The sequence below is a fragment of the Tenebrio molitor genome, chromosome 5 (genome assembly GCF_963966145.1).
Source record: "Tenebrio molitor chromosome 5, icTenMoli1.1, whole genome shotgun sequence".
NCBI classification, from domain to species: domain Eukaryota; kingdom Metazoa; phylum Arthropoda; class Insecta; order Coleoptera; family Tenebrionidae; genus Tenebrio; species Tenebrio molitor.
Window position 1 is genome coordinate 9,085,743 of NC_091050.1, and position 16,402 is coordinate 9,102,144.

Consider the following 16,402-nt stretch of genomic DNA (forward strand, 5'->3'; position numbering starts at 1 on the left):
ATTACTAAGATTGTGTACTAAGAGCATAGCTTTTGCTTTATGTGAAAGAAAAACATAAAATATGGAGAACGTTTTTCCTTGAAGCGTTTCAGCTTTCAGCAAGCCTGACGGTCGTCTCCAGCCTCCAGCTAGAGATGATCTTTATACCTTTCTTTGCAACACGCATATAAAAGATTCACCCAATTATACGTGGACATCGGTGATTTAACATGAAATTAAGCAATCACGAATTTACGTTGGCCACCTTGAAAATTAGCTTCCTTACAAATATTCTCCTTAAACTATTCAGGTTGTTTTTTCAGATCATCGTAAAACTGTGTCAACAGTTGTAATACGTTTTCGAGGTCCGGTTTTGCACAAAATATTAATCCAAAATAAAGTGTTGTGCAATCTAAATAATCTCTTGCGAAATTCATAAATGAAATTAATTTTTTGCTTGGTGAAATGTATTTATGAGATGACAGCAATTAGTTTAATGTCTCATCATTTGTAGATATTGCATCCTAACGCGAAATTTAAGCAAGAAGTGCCTAATTGAGAGAAGTGTTAGTTAATGTTTAATGAGAGGTGTACCAAGTGTTAAGCTGTATAAAAATTTATGTCAAGCAAACGATTGTGCATATTCAAATTTGTTTAATTTTTAATTACCAACAATAAGGAGACAGGAAAGATTGAAAAGATCAAAGAAAATGTAGGTACATACTTGATATTTTTATTGCGCCGTTTTAATTATGCTAACCATAACCTTTTAATTCCTTTTTTATTCCTACTAAAATGTTCTTAAGTAAATTAAAACAATTGTTCAGGAATGACACCATATATTTATGATACAACTACTATAGTGAAGTAAAAGATAACAACTTTTTACATGTAAACATTTTGTTTAGAAACCAATACAAATTTTATAATTCTTTATCTGGACAAAGAGATAAAATGTGCTAATTGTTGTTAAATTTATAAGTATACTTACACGAGACATTCTTATTTGCTACTATTAACAATGGCTTTCACCACAACAATGCCAGGAAATCAGAAATTTTCTGATAAGTGATAACGTAATACTGAGGAAGAATTAAAAGAAATTTGTACGAATGTCACAGAGTCTTGTTTCTTGTACTATAAAGGAATTGAATTCTATTTTTAAAGTTTCAATCAGTGTACAGTCGCGAGCGATACATTTTTTTTTTGTCAAAAAATGAGAAAAAAATGACAATGTCATACAACATGATGATAGGTTATCAATTATCATATTTACAATGGAGCATTTTCCATTGCGTCAAAGAATGACATTGACGCCCAAAATTTATTGCTCGCGACTGTACAAGATCAAAAAAAAAATAAAGATCAATTTACACATTCACAAATGAAATTTTTACAGAACTGGAAAAGTTCGGAGGCGAGGAAAGAAAAATAATTCTGAAAGACGATTTTACTTCATTAAAAAAGCAATTGTAAACATTTGTTATGTCCAACATTCTATGAAGATATGAATATTCTTTAGTATACCTTGTAGAGAATAAAAAAGTTAGAGAATGTTATCTCTGGGATTTACAGAAGGATGTTAAAATCTGAATAAATATGACATAACCAAAACCTACTTGCTTTAAGCAAAAGAATAAACATCAGCTGTTGAGATTTATGGAGAAAATCTGTTCCTTATTGTAAGGAAGATTAGTATGAATGCGTTTTTATAAGTGCACTGTAGCGTCGTAAATTTTTTTTAAATCTACTGGTCCCAGCATTTTTAAAATAATATAAAACTTCTTATTAACCAGTAAAGAAAAGGAGTTGGCGTTAGTATAGTTTGTCCAACGAGAGAGTGGTTGACAAAAATTCACTAAATTCCACGTAAAGAAAGTAATACCTAGCGCACGTAAAATTTGAAGTATATCCTTCAAGCAGTAACATTTTTGCCTTGAAATTATGCTCTAATTTAATGTATTCTAGTGCATTTTGTAGTGTTGGGTTAATTTAATACAATTTAAAATCTCCCAATCTCTCGCTGGACGAAGTATATCACCATTAGTGAATAGTTTCGGTACGCGTGCATAATGGGTTGCATATCTCTTATACCTTATTAATGGCGTACAAAAAAAATCGATAACGATGTTGTTGAAGATGTTTTAAGCTTACTTAAATATTTGAGATTTGCCGAGAGGTATGTTAAGTTTTATATACGGAATGATTTGAAAGAAAAAGTAAATTTAACATAGTTTGACATTGATAGGCAACCAAAAATATTTGCCTTCCATTTCATTTAATTCTTTTAAAAGAGAATTAACTACATAATTCGAAGTCAATATAACATACTAATAAGATTAAATACTCTTTTGTAGGTAGTAGTTGTATTTGTATGTTATATAAACACCAATCAACATAATCATAAATATGTATTTTTAAATTGTTGGTTATGCAACTAACAATACTTTAGTTTTTTAAATTTTGTGAAAAAGCACCAATATTTTTCGGTCTCTACTTTTTTCTGTTGTTGGTAATAAATTATCTTATAAATAAAAATATAGTCCCAAATAGAAAATAGATCTTAAATCTTTATTAACTAAGGTATCTTAATAGAGTGCTTTAATCTAAAGACAGCGTACAGGTGAGCGGAACAATTCAGTCTATGTAAGAGTACTTATTGAATTTGTAAATATTAAATCACAGAATATTCCCTAAACTATTGTTGTCGATACTGCCCGTTAAAATCCTGCGGAGGCGCGTCATTTCTTTGTCCTGGCCCCTGGCGAGATTCTCTCTCGTCTTCTTCCTACAACAAAGCATAATCAATTTAAAATAAAATCCAAAATCACTAAATATTACTTGTTGCGCCCTAATTCCAGCATAGATCAAGTCGAGTCCCTTTTGTACTTCTGGACTAACTGGGGGTGGAGTCGGTAAGTGATCACCCGAAGGATGGAAACCCTTCTCGTCGGCAATGTAGTTAACTGTGATGACCTGTCCTTCAGGAGAAGTATAAGTGTAAGAGCCCTGCTGCACCTGAGCGTTCAAGTTTTGGCCCGCCGCGTCGGGGTCAGGTCCTAGATCTTTGATGTAACCTTCTTCTTGAGCGATGATGTTGTTGCCAGTTTCCCATCTACAAAACAATTGTTTTTATCGCATTTCCAATTCAAAAATAAAAATTTCAAAGAGTTCGACAAACCAAAGTAATAAAGCAAAACATTATTCGACACCTTAAAGCCTCCAAAAAAATGTAACTTGATTTTTTGTCATCCATTGATGGAGTGTAAGACTTACGCAGCTTTGTAGCTACCATCATTTCCTTGTTCTTTATCGAATCTTATGATGGGTATGAAGGTGGTGGATTCGTGGGATCTTGGACGCTGTTCCTGGTATTGTTGTTGTTGCTGCTGCTGCTGTTGTGGTTGGCGCTGCTGGGGTTTGGGTTGGTATTCCTGGTCGTCTTCGTACTGGTCCGGTCGTCTTGGCGGAGGACCTTGAGCGAGACCGGCTCCGATCAGGAAAGTTGTCAGGATCTGAATCAAAGAGAATGCGGTCAAGAATCGCGCCTCAGACGAGATTAAACAGAGGATGGGTCTTAATGTGTTAAGCGTCCGACAGTCAACAAGAAAAACTCGAGTTTGATTAGCGTCGAAGAGCAAACAATCGGTTACGACACGCTTTAACCTTTACCGGCGCCCATCCCAGAGGTTGCACCACCTACAATCAAATGAAAGTGGGATCCTCGTTGCGTAACACTTTAGAAATTCCAAAAGTCAAAGTTCACGAAAGTGAAAGGTGAAGATGACTTACCAAAAACTTCATGGTGATGCTTGAGAGGGACTAACACATATACAATTTGTCGATAAGAGAAATCTGTATTTATACCCTCACTACTGGAGCAGCACCACTCTTCTAGAGCGCCATCACGAGTCTGAACCGTCATCCTTAAATAGTCTAGCATTATGATACATTTCCTATAAACATTTTTAAAGGTGTGTGCGCATCATCTGCATTTGTGCAATAAATTTTTTGAATACCAATCGTACGACTGACATTTTCACCAATTTCGATGCGGTAAAAACAAACGGTTTTGTTTTTCAAAGAAATTACCGCCGCCTCCGCGGACGAAGAAATTTCGTAAAGCAGGCGTCAGCACATCTTAATGTTAAAGTCATTAAGCGATCAGACAACATTCTTTCGCGTTGCAACAAAAAGACTAACAAAGTGTGCAAGAAAAAACTCATTGAATTCAAACAGAGATGCAACCGAGCCTAATTAACATATGAAGATGACAATAAATCAGAAATGATGTAAGAATAATCATTCAAACAAAACTGACTCGCGAAGATTTTTTTTGTGAACTGAAATTAAATTTAGACGACTTGTAAGGTTTTCATTTTGAAAAATTGTCTCACACTATCTTCCTATTTATTTATTTACTTGGAAACAGATTTTCTTGAGAAAAACACCTTTCTGGTGTCAAAACCAACGCTCCCTCAGGCTAATTAGTCTCTCGATTAATTTACTGCTTTGATGACTTCTTGGCCTTGAACTTTAATTGATTATCATCTATGGGAATATGAAATTGATACGAGTATTGAATGCTCTTTACTGGATAATTGGCAATTTTTATTTACATATATTAGTGATGCATTTACCTTTTACCGAACGTTCGAGAAAATATGTGCTAATTGGTAATTAGTAATCGATTATGACATTTAAAAATTGTAAAAGACTTGCAGAAAATAACAAATATCATTATTTAAATATACACAACTAAGTGAACTTTTCTGTTCTGTTTGACCACGATTTCTTCTGACACCTACAAGTTAAACAAATGCAAATAACTATTAACAGACGTCGTTGCATTTAAACCACATTTGTTAAGTAACTAAAATTATAGTTTTAAGCAAAAATATGTTCCTCTCTTTTCCTGATGATACATCACTCCACTACTTTTATTTTTCTAAATGTCAATTGCCACTTTTGTTTAGAAATTTTAAATATATTTTGCGGAAATTGTTATGAAACCAGAAATTCTGTAACACTGATTTCTTCTAGTTTTGTGGAAACACCCACAAAGCTCTACCAAGAATCTGCAAACCCACGAAAGAGAACAACTTCAAAACGATATTGTGGGTAAAACGATCAACTTTTTTTTGTAATGATTCAAATGAACATACTTTTATAAATAATGCTTATTCAAATAGTATAGTGAATAGCCAATGAGAGGGCTACGTTACTAAAGAACTAAATTGTTTTTCTACTTTTTTTTTCTATTAATGTTATAAGATTGGAGAAACTTCTATAAAATTAAATTTGATTAAATAAGAAACTTGAACATGGTAGAAAAAATTTTATATTCTAAAACCTGCTTTCAATTCGACAATCATTGTCGCCATGTTTGGTGTCTTCAAGTTTTCTTTGAGAGTGGTTACTGATTATTATTTTTCTTCTTGTTCCCAACAAAACTGAGTTTCCGAAAACAAGGATCTGAACGGTCCTTAACACAACGAGAAAAATTAACAGGATTAGATTATGTGAAGAAATGCAGAAATTTGAAAATTACTGACATAACCTCAAACTTGTTCCGAAACGAAAGGTTTTAAGATGGTACAGTCTGATCTTTGAGGGCATTTTGACATTGACAATTGTTTAAAAGAAATGACTTTAAATGTAACTATTAACACAAAAGATATAAATATAGCTATTCATTTTTGTTCTTTTGAACATTTCGTATTGTGTTTTTCAAGGTTATTTTCACTTTCTTTGTCCATACATTACATTATTGTTACTTTGACACATTTATACCAACGTAGTAACCCCACTACCAATAAATTAACTTTGCCGGTTGTGTTTTTAGTCCAAAGGACTAGAAGTTCAGTTTCACTTCCTCTTTTGAGAAACTAAAATAACGCTTTATCCAAAAATATGTATTAACGCAAGAACTTAATAATAATTTTCCTTAATAGAATATATTCTTGTCATAAAAAATATAACCACATCTTTTTAAAGGATATATACAAGCAAATACACCTTTTGATAACATATTAGAAATAACTCATATTTTTCACAATAATTCTCATCCCAAGTAACCCTCTTTAAGGTTGAGTAGTTTGACTAGTAGCCACTTGGGGTTGTTGAGTCTGTAGGGTCTGTGGAAGCGGCTGTATCGATTGGCGTTGTTGTTGCTGTTGGAGCGGCTGCGCTTGTTGAGGTTGTCCTTGTTGCTGCTCCAAGCCGCGAGCAATGCCTTCAGGTGCTTTAGGCAAATGCTCTCCCTCAGGTTGGAACCCGTTATCATCGGCTACATATCTGCAAAACTCCCAAAATAATTTTCAACAAGTTACAATTTCAAGATCCCACCTCAGTGAAATCTGTTGCCCATCAGGAGCAGTGTAGGAAAATAATTTTCAACAAGTTACAATTTCAAGAACCCACCTGAGTGAAATCTGTTGCCCATCAGGAGCAGTGTAGGAGTATGCGCCCTGTATAACCTGGACGTCTCCTGTAGCGTCAGGATTGTTAGGATCGACAGCTCTTGCCTCAGCTGCCTTCTTCACGTAACCGCCTTGTTCAAAATGGATACCGTTGCTGGTATCATAACTAAAAACAAAATTTGAAACTTTTGAAGTTTTCAGCGGAGAGTTAACCTGTAGTTGAAGCTGCCATCAGGTCCTACAACTTCAGTTTGGCTGACGATCGACACGGGAGTTACATTGCTTCCGCCTTGGGGGTTTGATTGGGAGCGTGGTTGGGTAGCTGGTTGGGGTGGAGCAGCTTGTGGGGGTGCTTGAGGTCGCGAAAACGCTGGGGTAATTAGGGCAAAAAGTGCAACCTGAAAAGAAAATTTTTCAACGACTAAATAATCAAGGCTTAGTTTAGTAGATTTTGTTTCATGTGGTATTTTCTATTGTCTCTAGTAATTTGTGTTTGTTAAATGGTAAAGTGTTGATTTAACAATCAAGGCAACGAAACTAAGTTTTCACGTGATAATTGAGCACTGCTAGTAAAAGTGACACAAATTCGAGAAAAACTCACTACGAGGAATTTCATCCTGATCTTCGTCTGCACCACAATTGTACTACAATCGATAAGTACATAATTTGGCTATTTATACTATGCATTATTTGTAAAACCTTTGGTAATATTTCCCATAAAACGTGCTAACAGATGTAACCTCGTTAAAAATTTAACGCTAAGCAAACATTACACAAACCTACGAGATTGCGAAGATCGAAGAATCAAATCCAATAAAATCCGAACCAAAGGACCCATAAAAAACAATACTACTCAAATAGATTTTTATTTGTTCAAGCACAACATAACAAATCACAAACACAGCTAAGTCAAGGTAGTTGGTACAAAAGCGTTTTTACGTTTAATATTTGCCGTCTTTTGGCGGCGTAGCGGTGGCCAAGAATTCCAAAGATCGCGCAATCAAGGGTGGGACTTCTGGAGCGACGGGGAGGTGATCTCCTTGGGGTTGGTACCCGTTCTCGTCGGCGACAAAATTGACCTTGTACGTTTTACCATCATCCCCTACGTACTCGTACCCCCCGCTGATAACCCCCCCTGCGTTATCCTTGTCGATGGTCTTCTGCTCTCCGCTTTGTTGCACTTTACTTCCGTCTCCCGACTCGTAACTGAAGTGAAACTTGCCAGTGTAGTCCACTTCACTTTCTTGGGAAATAATCGGGATCTGCTCCTTCTCAGCAGGAGCTGATAGAGCGACGGCCGCGAGGGCCGCCACCAACGCGAATCTTATCACTGCCATCTTGGACAATAGCAGATTGTTTGGTCCTCGCTATTTATACTAGTCCCTCCTAGCAGATAATAAAAGACAGACAAATCAAATTTTGCATTCGGAGGAGAAAAAATTGTTGATGATGCTGTTTTTTGCGATGACAGATTCACTTTCAATATTCAAAGACGACGGGCATTGGGATTTATTTTTAGAAGATGTATCAACTAGGAGCATAAATGTTAGCCGATCAAAGGTTGCAGTTTGCTGATCGATGCGGCTCTCAGGGCGCAGACGAGGCGATCAAAGTCGAAGATCTGATTCGGTTTGATTGAAGTGTAATGCGTAATAAATAAACCAGCCTTGGCTTTTGTTACAATGTGACGCGAATGACAATTACATTTAATACGGTACCATACGAAAATGTCAAAAATAAATATTGCCTAACACCTCAAATATCTTTAATTAGTGAATAAATATTTATAATGTTTTTCGTCCATTCTGTTCGACAATAAATCATCACAAGCTACTGACACTCTCTTTGATGTTGTCGTCTGACGACCATTGGTAAATAAATGACAAGATGCAATTTGTTTGCAACACAATTTAGACCGTTTGTTACAACTTTGATGATTTCCTCCAGTCAAGAAGCAAATCTTTAAGATTATTTGATTTATGATTCACAATAAAGAAGTAGAGCATTTCGAAAGACAGTTTGATAAATGTGAATCCCAACAAATTCAAAAAACTTTAATCTACTAATAAATGGAAAACCAAACAAATCTTGTCCAATGAAAATCTCAGAACAAGTTCTAACGCTTCTAGCCATTTTGTTATAAATCAAAATTAAATTATTCGTTATTTAAGATTCTTCCAAACAATAATTTAGTTTAAAGTCGAGGCTGTTATTTGTTGTTTGTTGTTTGTAGCAAAAAAAAAATTGTTAGCATCATTACTATTATTTTTGTTATGAATTTTGTTGTAATATTTTACATCCCTTTTATGTTTTCTTTGAAGCTTGTTTCATTTTCCAATATTTACACTTGGTACATTATTTCAAAACATTGACATTAATATCTTGTCAATCTAGGTTAATATCAATTCCCATCATCTTAAACCTTTCTGTTGCTAGTTTTGAGTAATTAAGATCATGGAGAGCTCAAATAATAATTAATAAGTGATGACTACAACTGTCGTATTAATACATTTTTTTAACAAATTAGTCAATTTTTTATGTCCAATTTGTCACTCTAAATTGCTGCGCTGACTAAATTTTATTTATTTGCAATCGCCGAACATCCCAAAAAATCTAGTGTGATGTCACTTTCGTCCCAACCACACGCAGAGTGCAGTTACGAGAGTATTTTACGTGTTTACTCAACTGTGTAAATCACACCGGGAGACCTCACATTTTAGATCAAAATTATCATTTTTAATTAAAATTTTACTCAAATTACAAAACCATCACAACTGAATTATTGGGCGTAGAATTCATTAGTAAAAAATGTGTCTATTTATACATGGGATGGGTAGATGTAAGTTTATCAATTACATAATAGAAAGGACGGCGTCCTTGCAAGGATGGTGTACATTTTGTCTCGGAGGAGCTTGTTCAGCATCCAAATCGATCCAAATGATGATGGTTTTCGAGTGGTCACGTTACACCACATTTCGTTATTAAATTCCAGACATTTATATCACCGTAAAATTTATAGGTACCATCGCACCATGAAGTTCAGGGTTTTGAGAATTGACCATGACTCTCACAAACTGGTTAAATGCGTTGTGTTACACACAAGTGTCTGGTATTACGGTTTGTTAGAAAAGAATTCTCGGAGGAATATTACAAAAAGAGAGATACCTTTTGTAATTTGTCTAGAAGAATTTTTTTGGGTGGGAATAAACGATGGGACCTTTCACGATTCGATAAAACACGTCCTGATTTAAACAGCGTGAACTGAATATTTGTAACAGAGCACGGCTTCGAAGCAAGATTGTGTTATAAATTGTACTCCATCATCTTCATGGCAATTTTGGATAGAGGTGTTCCGTAAAAAGAGCCTCATTACTAAAGAACAAAAAAGAATGATAAAATATCGAGTGAATGAGGTTTCATCACATGATATGATAAACATTAAAATATCATCTGAAACAGATTCCTTATAAGATTTTGATACAATCATCTAAAAATTGATAAATCCTCAAGTTCTGTGGTTTACTTTAATTGTCTTAAGGAGTAGTGAGAGGATGCACAAAGTAATAGTTTCCATTATAGAGATAGGACGAAATGTGCAAAAAAGAATGTCAGTATGTCAGTTATGTGTGTTAACTAGATGTTAACGAGTAATGATTACTTAAATGTAAAACACACTTTATTTTGAAAAGGTGTTCATCGATACTCTATTAATTAAGATATCTAAAAATGAAAAGAAAATGTTGACCAAATTGGTGAAAGAAAATTAAATTGTCAACAGTCCTGAAATACACTGTCCACGTAAGGAAAACTCTCTATTATGTAAGTTAAAATGAATGTTATTATATAGTCACCCGAAAGAATTCTCTATAAATTACGAAACGAAAGTTGTAGATCATGGATTTTGGACATCATTATCTTTACCATCGTCTATTTAAAATTGTATTTCAGAAACAGAATTTATTTTTACTGAATGGAGTTTCGCTGTAGATCGTGTCAGATATTTGAAAACGATTTCTTTGCAAAAACTCTTCTTGTTCGGCTTCCTATAATTGTTGTTGTAAGGCCAGATAGATTTATCTTCATTATTAAAGAAATAATAATAGACTGTCGGAACTATGTCAGATGCAATCTGGAACCATTATCAAGCATGAAAGCACATTTCCACCCACATCTGGGTTATGCACACATCTCTACAATATCGTTAACAAGATGAAACCGCAGTGAAAGTGTCTACTCTCCTTTTCAACCAATTCAACTCAATCATTTTTTCTCTTATACGGCACACCAATCAATCGAACAAGTGATTAATGTAAATCATTATTAAATTATCAAATGAATTGCTAATTAATTAGTTGTTGAAGTGATCATCAGGCTATTCATCGTTTATTTTGGGTCAATGGGTTTGATGATGAAACTAATTAAGATGGGTGTCATTTGGATACAAATTTGCAATTTTGTCTAATTGCACAAGGAGGTATAACGTTAAGTAAAAATTATTTTGTTTGAACTTAAGTCAAGCGATATATTAAAGAGACATCTATTGCTCATAAACAACACTTTCTATTTATTGTTATACTATAAAGATGTCTCTACGTTAAGGAGATTTCATTGTGCTATTTATAGACAAAAAGAATGTCTGTACTTTTCAAATGTAAATAAAACAATAAAAAAGGCAGAAATGTGTCTATTTTCCACTGAGTTCTTCTAATTGATGTAGGAAAGTAACTTCTTGATAAAGTTATTCTTTTGAATGACATTCTTATAATAAATAATAAAAACAAAGACTAGATGACATTTGACTCTACAAGGTGAGATCACACCCAGAAAGTATTTGTCAAAAAAATCAGCACATTGCATTGATAACAATAAATCATCGTTCTCTCTTTATTATTTAATCAGACTGAAATTTCTTCTGAATAGGTATTACCGTTGACACCAATTGTTACCCTGCTAATAACAAATTAAACAAATTTGCTATTTTACTAACACACTATTTAACTTTTCAATCAACAAATTATTCATATATCTTTGCATAATATATTGCAGAGAAATGTCAAAATATAAATTTACTCAGACCCAGTGTATCTCACTTGTCACGTATTCAGATGATAGATTTTTATTTATTTTGTGTTCGTGTTCTTCGTAGTCAGTAAAAAAAATGAATATTTTGCATAAATGTTACACATTTTTCAGAAGTTGAGGTACACTAAATTATATAATGTATGTGAAGCGTTGTTAAGAAAAATCGGCAACGACCAACCGGTGTCTGGTTACGCATAAGACAAGAATTTACACATTTTCATTGATGGTTCCTAAGCCGAACCTGAGGCTATTAATCAAAATGAGTTATTGATGTTGAGACAAATTTAAGTTTATATTTATTAATTAGAGGACCAATTTGTTATTATTTATTAAAAATAAATCAATATACATATTTAGGAAATAGGAAATTAAAGTGTTAAAGTTACGATTGAAATTGTTGAAATATAGCTAATTCTAGTATTTTTACATCTGTATTCTGTAATAGGTATAAGTATAGTATTTTAAAATACAGATAACTCAAACAGATTTTATTATGGGTGAACTATGAAAGAAACTTTATTATTTTAAAATTTAAAATTTGAAATCACGATGGATTAGGAAACATTTATAAGTTTCTTCCTCCAACTTTACACTGTTACACGGTGTGCACATTTTCAACTGAAAAAGTGTTCATTCTTTCAGGAATAAGTATCACTTTGCAATTTTAATTTACCTAAGCATATTGTCAAGTTTCTCAGAGATTTTTCAAATGAGTTAGCTTCAAAACGCTAACGTAATTTAACATAAATATCAAATGTCATTTCTTCAGCGAACAAGCAGTTGTGTAAACCGTTTCTTTGTAAAAAAATCAATGAAAGTTTTTTTACTATAAAAGAATGACCAAAGTGAGGTTATGTATGTGAAGGAAATGTCAAAGCATAGCAACTAAAATTTTCATTTGTAAAAGAGGGCGAAAGTCAAGGCCTTTTTCACCACAATTTAATTTTGAAACCTTAGGTCCTTGGTGCAAAGAAGTCATCGATTTCATCAATATCATCGGAAACCGACTTATTGCGGAATCAGGCAATTCAAAATCAAAGAAATTGCTTTTCGAGAGGATTTCCCTTACCATTCAACGTGGAAACTCTGCAAGCATTCGGGGCACTTTTCCAGATTCCACATTATTTTCGGAAATTTTTGTATTGTAAAACAAAAATGTTATGTATGTACTTAAGTTGCTTTATTATTTTGAAAAATGGTTATTTATCTGAAGAGACAAAATATTGTTAAATACTTTGGCAAAGTGTTTTAGGAATTCTTAAAGGGTTGAATTTATACGATTTTTTTAATTACATTTTTTGAGATTTTTTCTTTATATGTATTTAAGTAACGAGTATTATGGGACGCAGAGAAGTCGAATATTGAAGATTTGTTTAATTTTTTTTACTCCTGAAACGCCTCATAAATTAGAATTAAATGAAGATTCTGATTTCTTCACGGACATACTTTCTTGTTTCTTGTGCGTTCAACTTCTTCATTAAGAAATACATTCGTTGCAAATCTGTTACCCTTGGTTCATTACTTCATTAGTTTATTACCAGACATACGTACCTATTGAAGATTTGCAGAAAAAATGAAGATTAATTGTTGCATTCAAGGTTAAGTACTGTCTGAGTCTTGGAATTGCTCTATCACGTTTAACCTACCAGGAAAAATCGGTTAAGGTTGTGTTAGGTACTATAAAAATTTACCACAAAATCTTTTAAAAAACAAAGTTCTTAGTAGTATTTTTTTTAATCGAAAATAACCACAAATATAAATAATACATAAGGAGAGGTAACTAATAAAAAATAAGGTGCAACGCTGCGAGATTAACAATCATTATTTTACGTTTGTTTACGACGGGAGAATAATTTGCAGAAGTATATTTTTATGGATTTGCGGTAGGTAGGCTTGTGTTTACCAACGTAAGTCGCAGTTAAAAGGTGAGACCGCAAAGGTATAATATCTATGTACTTGTTTGTATAAACGACCGCAAAAAATCAAACAAACTTGTTATGTCTTGCACGTAATAAAGCATTTATTTTTTTATGAAATAATATAATACATGGGAGATAAATAACAGAGAACCCAGGTCGTGATAAATGTCCGTAAGCAGTTTAGTATCCAGAAATTGCTGTCACCACTACAAGTTTCCGCTGTACCTTGCATCCAACTCTATGTACATCATTTAACATCAATTACATAACTTATCACAGAAACGTATTTACGATCGTATCCAAGGTCGACAGCAATGCACACAATTTCCATCTATTTCCTCCTGCCCGCTCTTTCGGTGGTGGAAGGCTGCGACGCTATCCAGTCAAGCGCCCTCTGGATATTCGGCGGGATGGGCGGCGGCGTCGGAAGGTGCGCCCCCTGGGGTTGAAAACCGCCTTCGTCGTCCGCCACGTACGTCAGCGAGATCTGGTTACCTTCCGGATCCGTGTACGAGTACGAGCCCTGAGCGGCTATCGCGTCCTCCCCCTGGGGGTCCTTGGATTTCTTCAGCGTCCCGGTTTCCTGAGCTTTGATCCCGTTCTCGGCCTCGTAACTGCAAAACGGGACATTTTATCGTGTGGCAATAATCCGGACTGCATTCGGCCAAATTGCATTACCGACACGGATTCTACAAATGTCATTTCCATACAATATAACAATGTTGCCTGATAACTATCTTTATGCAATTTCGAGCTTATTATTTTCTGCGATTCAAGAAGCGAACGACCTTTAGCTTTCTCCGGATTTTTCACCCCGAATACGAGAATTATTGTGATAGTTTTATTACTTTCGTGCCGGGTCATTTGCATGCGTGTCCTGCGTTTACACATTAATTCGCGTTAATTCGTCGGGCCCTATTACCTCCATTCATAACCTCCGTCTGGTAAGATGTTGTTGGTCTGGCTGATGATCTGGATCTGCTTTTGGGGGGGCTGGCCCACCTGGGGGGCTCCACTGGCCACGTACAACCACGTCATAAAAAACAAAACCTACAAAAGAATTTTTTTCAAAATCTAAAAAATTATTTCACGAAAAAAATTCCTCAAGCCCTTAACCCACAATATAGCAAAAATTATGTTCTAACTAAATTTGATTTTGAAGCCCTCGACTTGATTTTAGCCCTCAGACTCTTTGAGCAATAGAAAAATTGATACTGGGGTACTCACGTTGGTCCAATCCATCGTCCAAGTGGCCACTAAACAAATGACAACAAAACAATATTTAAAACACCGATTGTAGAGTCTTCTTCTATTTATACTACCACATGTATGTGTTCGGTGTTATTACTTCCCCCTTCAATTGCATATCGAAGACGTTTATTACAACATTTGTAAATGGCATCATGCTGCGTCTTCCCACATCGTTATAATCTGTCATTGTTTACTCAGAAGTGGGAATATTTGCATGGTCCATTGTAACTCACTGTACGCAGTATATTTTACTTTTTTCTGAGCAATGTGAAGAATCTTTATGTTGTTTAACCGTTGTTGTATTTCATTATCGATGCTAACAATATGATAATTGTGACTTAAGTAATCTCGGGAAGATGGATGGGACCAAGGGGGCAAATTTATGGGATTGTCGCCATTGAGGCTAGCCTATTTATGACGTTTCTCCGCCACATTATAATAATTTAACGCCGTAATCGATTAGAGGAAATATCAAATCATGCCCTGAGGGACGGAATTCACGATTCTTGAGCAAATTGGAAAAAAATCCAAGATTGACTAGTCCGGTCACGAAATCTTAACGACTTTGTAATTTAATTATTATTAATGAAAATGTGATAATAATCTGGATATTCCGAGAATTACGCAACCTTGGACGTTTTGTGAATACGGATGTTCTGAAATGGCGATTTTGCAAAAATTTTTAGCGTGATTGGCAGAAAGGAAAAATTAGTGGCACGTCATGAGACAACATTGACTTTTAAGTAAAGTTCGCGCCTGGAGTAATTGTGAAATCGGAAAATGACAACAACCAGTAAATGAAATTTCATGTAGTTCTGGAGATGAACACTGTATGTATTTGGTATGTTTTAGATGGCGCAATGTGTGTGGATTTTTCACGGTAGAAAAACTTAAACGGGACGCTGCTGATGATTAATTTCCATTTTCTTGATGGGTTGTGCTGACTAAAGTAATAAATCCTCTTGAAATGCTTAAGCACACCTTAAATACCGCAAATAAATTCTCGCATAGATAAGACGCTAAAATAAGTTGTATTGTTGATACTCTAGAAGAAGATGTAAATGCAAGCGGAATTAACTTGATCTGAATAAATCTTTCAAAGGTTTTACTTTGTTTTACTAAGAATTTAATGTAATCGCTTCCTATAAGAACAATAAAAATAACAATCCTTTATTCATGTAGATACAGATCTTTTTGGTTTACTTTACTTTGCTGTATATTCAGTACACATTTTAAAACAACTAAATCCTTTTTTTTGCCAACAGATTAATCACACCTTCAATACATTCACTCTAGTAGGTGTTCTGAAAGGATTTAATTAAAAAAGGTGATAACCCCAAATTTGTATTCAGAAGAGTCTAATTTTGAGAGAGATTAGGAAATATTTCATTCAATCAAGTTTTTTACCTAGTGAAAATAAATGAAAATGTATTAGTTTCAAACATTTAGAATTAAAAAATAGTTATTTACATAAAAGTCAGGAAAATCTCACATTACTGAAGAGGAGCTAAATTGAAATACGAGGCACTTTGTGACGAGTATTTTAAAGCTCCGAGTCAAGTAAGAGATTTTACTGACGTGTTTTGTATTAAATTTTTCCGGTTGATGTTGCGTCTTGTAAAGTCTTTGCAGTACTAGTCCGGAAATAGTTATTTACATAATTAGTGGGATAAAAGCAATATTACAGGACTCGAGTCTGAATCACAAGAGTTTCCTGTAATATGCTTTAGCCCACGTGTTATGTACAAA

The 16,402-nt window shown here is 34.3% G+C and overlaps 4 protein-coding genes across 4 annotated transcripts; all 4 read right to left on the reverse strand.

Moving 5' to 3' along the window:
- Positions 1-2,529: 2,529 nt before the first annotated feature.
- Positions 2,530-3,916, reverse strand: LOC138130889 (endocuticle structural glycoprotein SgAbd-8-like). The gene is made up of 4 exons (XM_069047583.1): positions 3,772-3,916; positions 3,256-3,494; positions 2,821-3,094; positions 2,530-2,767 (listed from the first exon to the last, which is right to left on the reverse strand). Exons 1-4 carry the CDS (start codon positions 3,781-3,783, stop codon positions 2,678-2,680), a joined length of 615 nt encoding a protein of 204 aa, XP_068903684.1. The 5' UTR covers positions 3,784-3,916; the 3' UTR covers positions 2,530-2,677.
- Positions 3,917-5,920: 2,004 nt separating this feature from the next.
- LOC138130890 (endocuticle structural glycoprotein SgAbd-2-like) lies at positions 5,921-7,148 on the reverse strand. The gene is made up of 4 exons (XM_069047584.1): positions 7,003-7,148; positions 6,615-6,799; positions 6,403-6,567; positions 5,921-6,276 (listed from the first exon to the last, which is right to left on the reverse strand). The coding sequence occupies exons 1-4, from the start codon at positions 7,015-7,017 to the stop codon at positions 6,063-6,065; spliced, it is 579 nt and encodes a 192-aa protein (XP_068903685.1). The 5' UTR covers positions 7,018-7,148; the 3' UTR covers positions 5,921-6,062.
- Positions 7,149-7,251: 103 nt separating this feature from the next.
- Positions 7,252-7,763, reverse strand: LOC138130891 (larval cuticle protein 65Ag1-like). The gene has a single exon (XM_069047586.1). It carries the CDS (start codon positions 7,736-7,738, stop codon positions 7,343-7,345), a length of 396 nt encoding a protein of 131 aa, XP_068903687.1. The 5' UTR covers positions 7,739-7,763; the 3' UTR covers positions 7,252-7,342.
- Positions 7,764-13,475: 5,712 nt separating this feature from the next.
- Positions 13,476-14,785, reverse strand: LOC138131286 (endocuticle structural glycoprotein SgAbd-4-like). Its single transcript, XM_069048211.1, has 3 exons — positions 14,630-14,785; positions 14,325-14,452; positions 13,476-14,016 (listed from the first exon to the last, which is right to left on the reverse strand). Exons 1-3 carry the CDS (start codon positions 14,642-14,644, stop codon positions 13,734-13,736), a joined length of 426 nt encoding a protein of 141 aa, XP_068904312.1. The 5' UTR covers positions 14,645-14,785; the 3' UTR covers positions 13,476-13,733.
- Between the last annotated feature and the right edge of the window lie 1,617 nt (positions 14,786-16,402).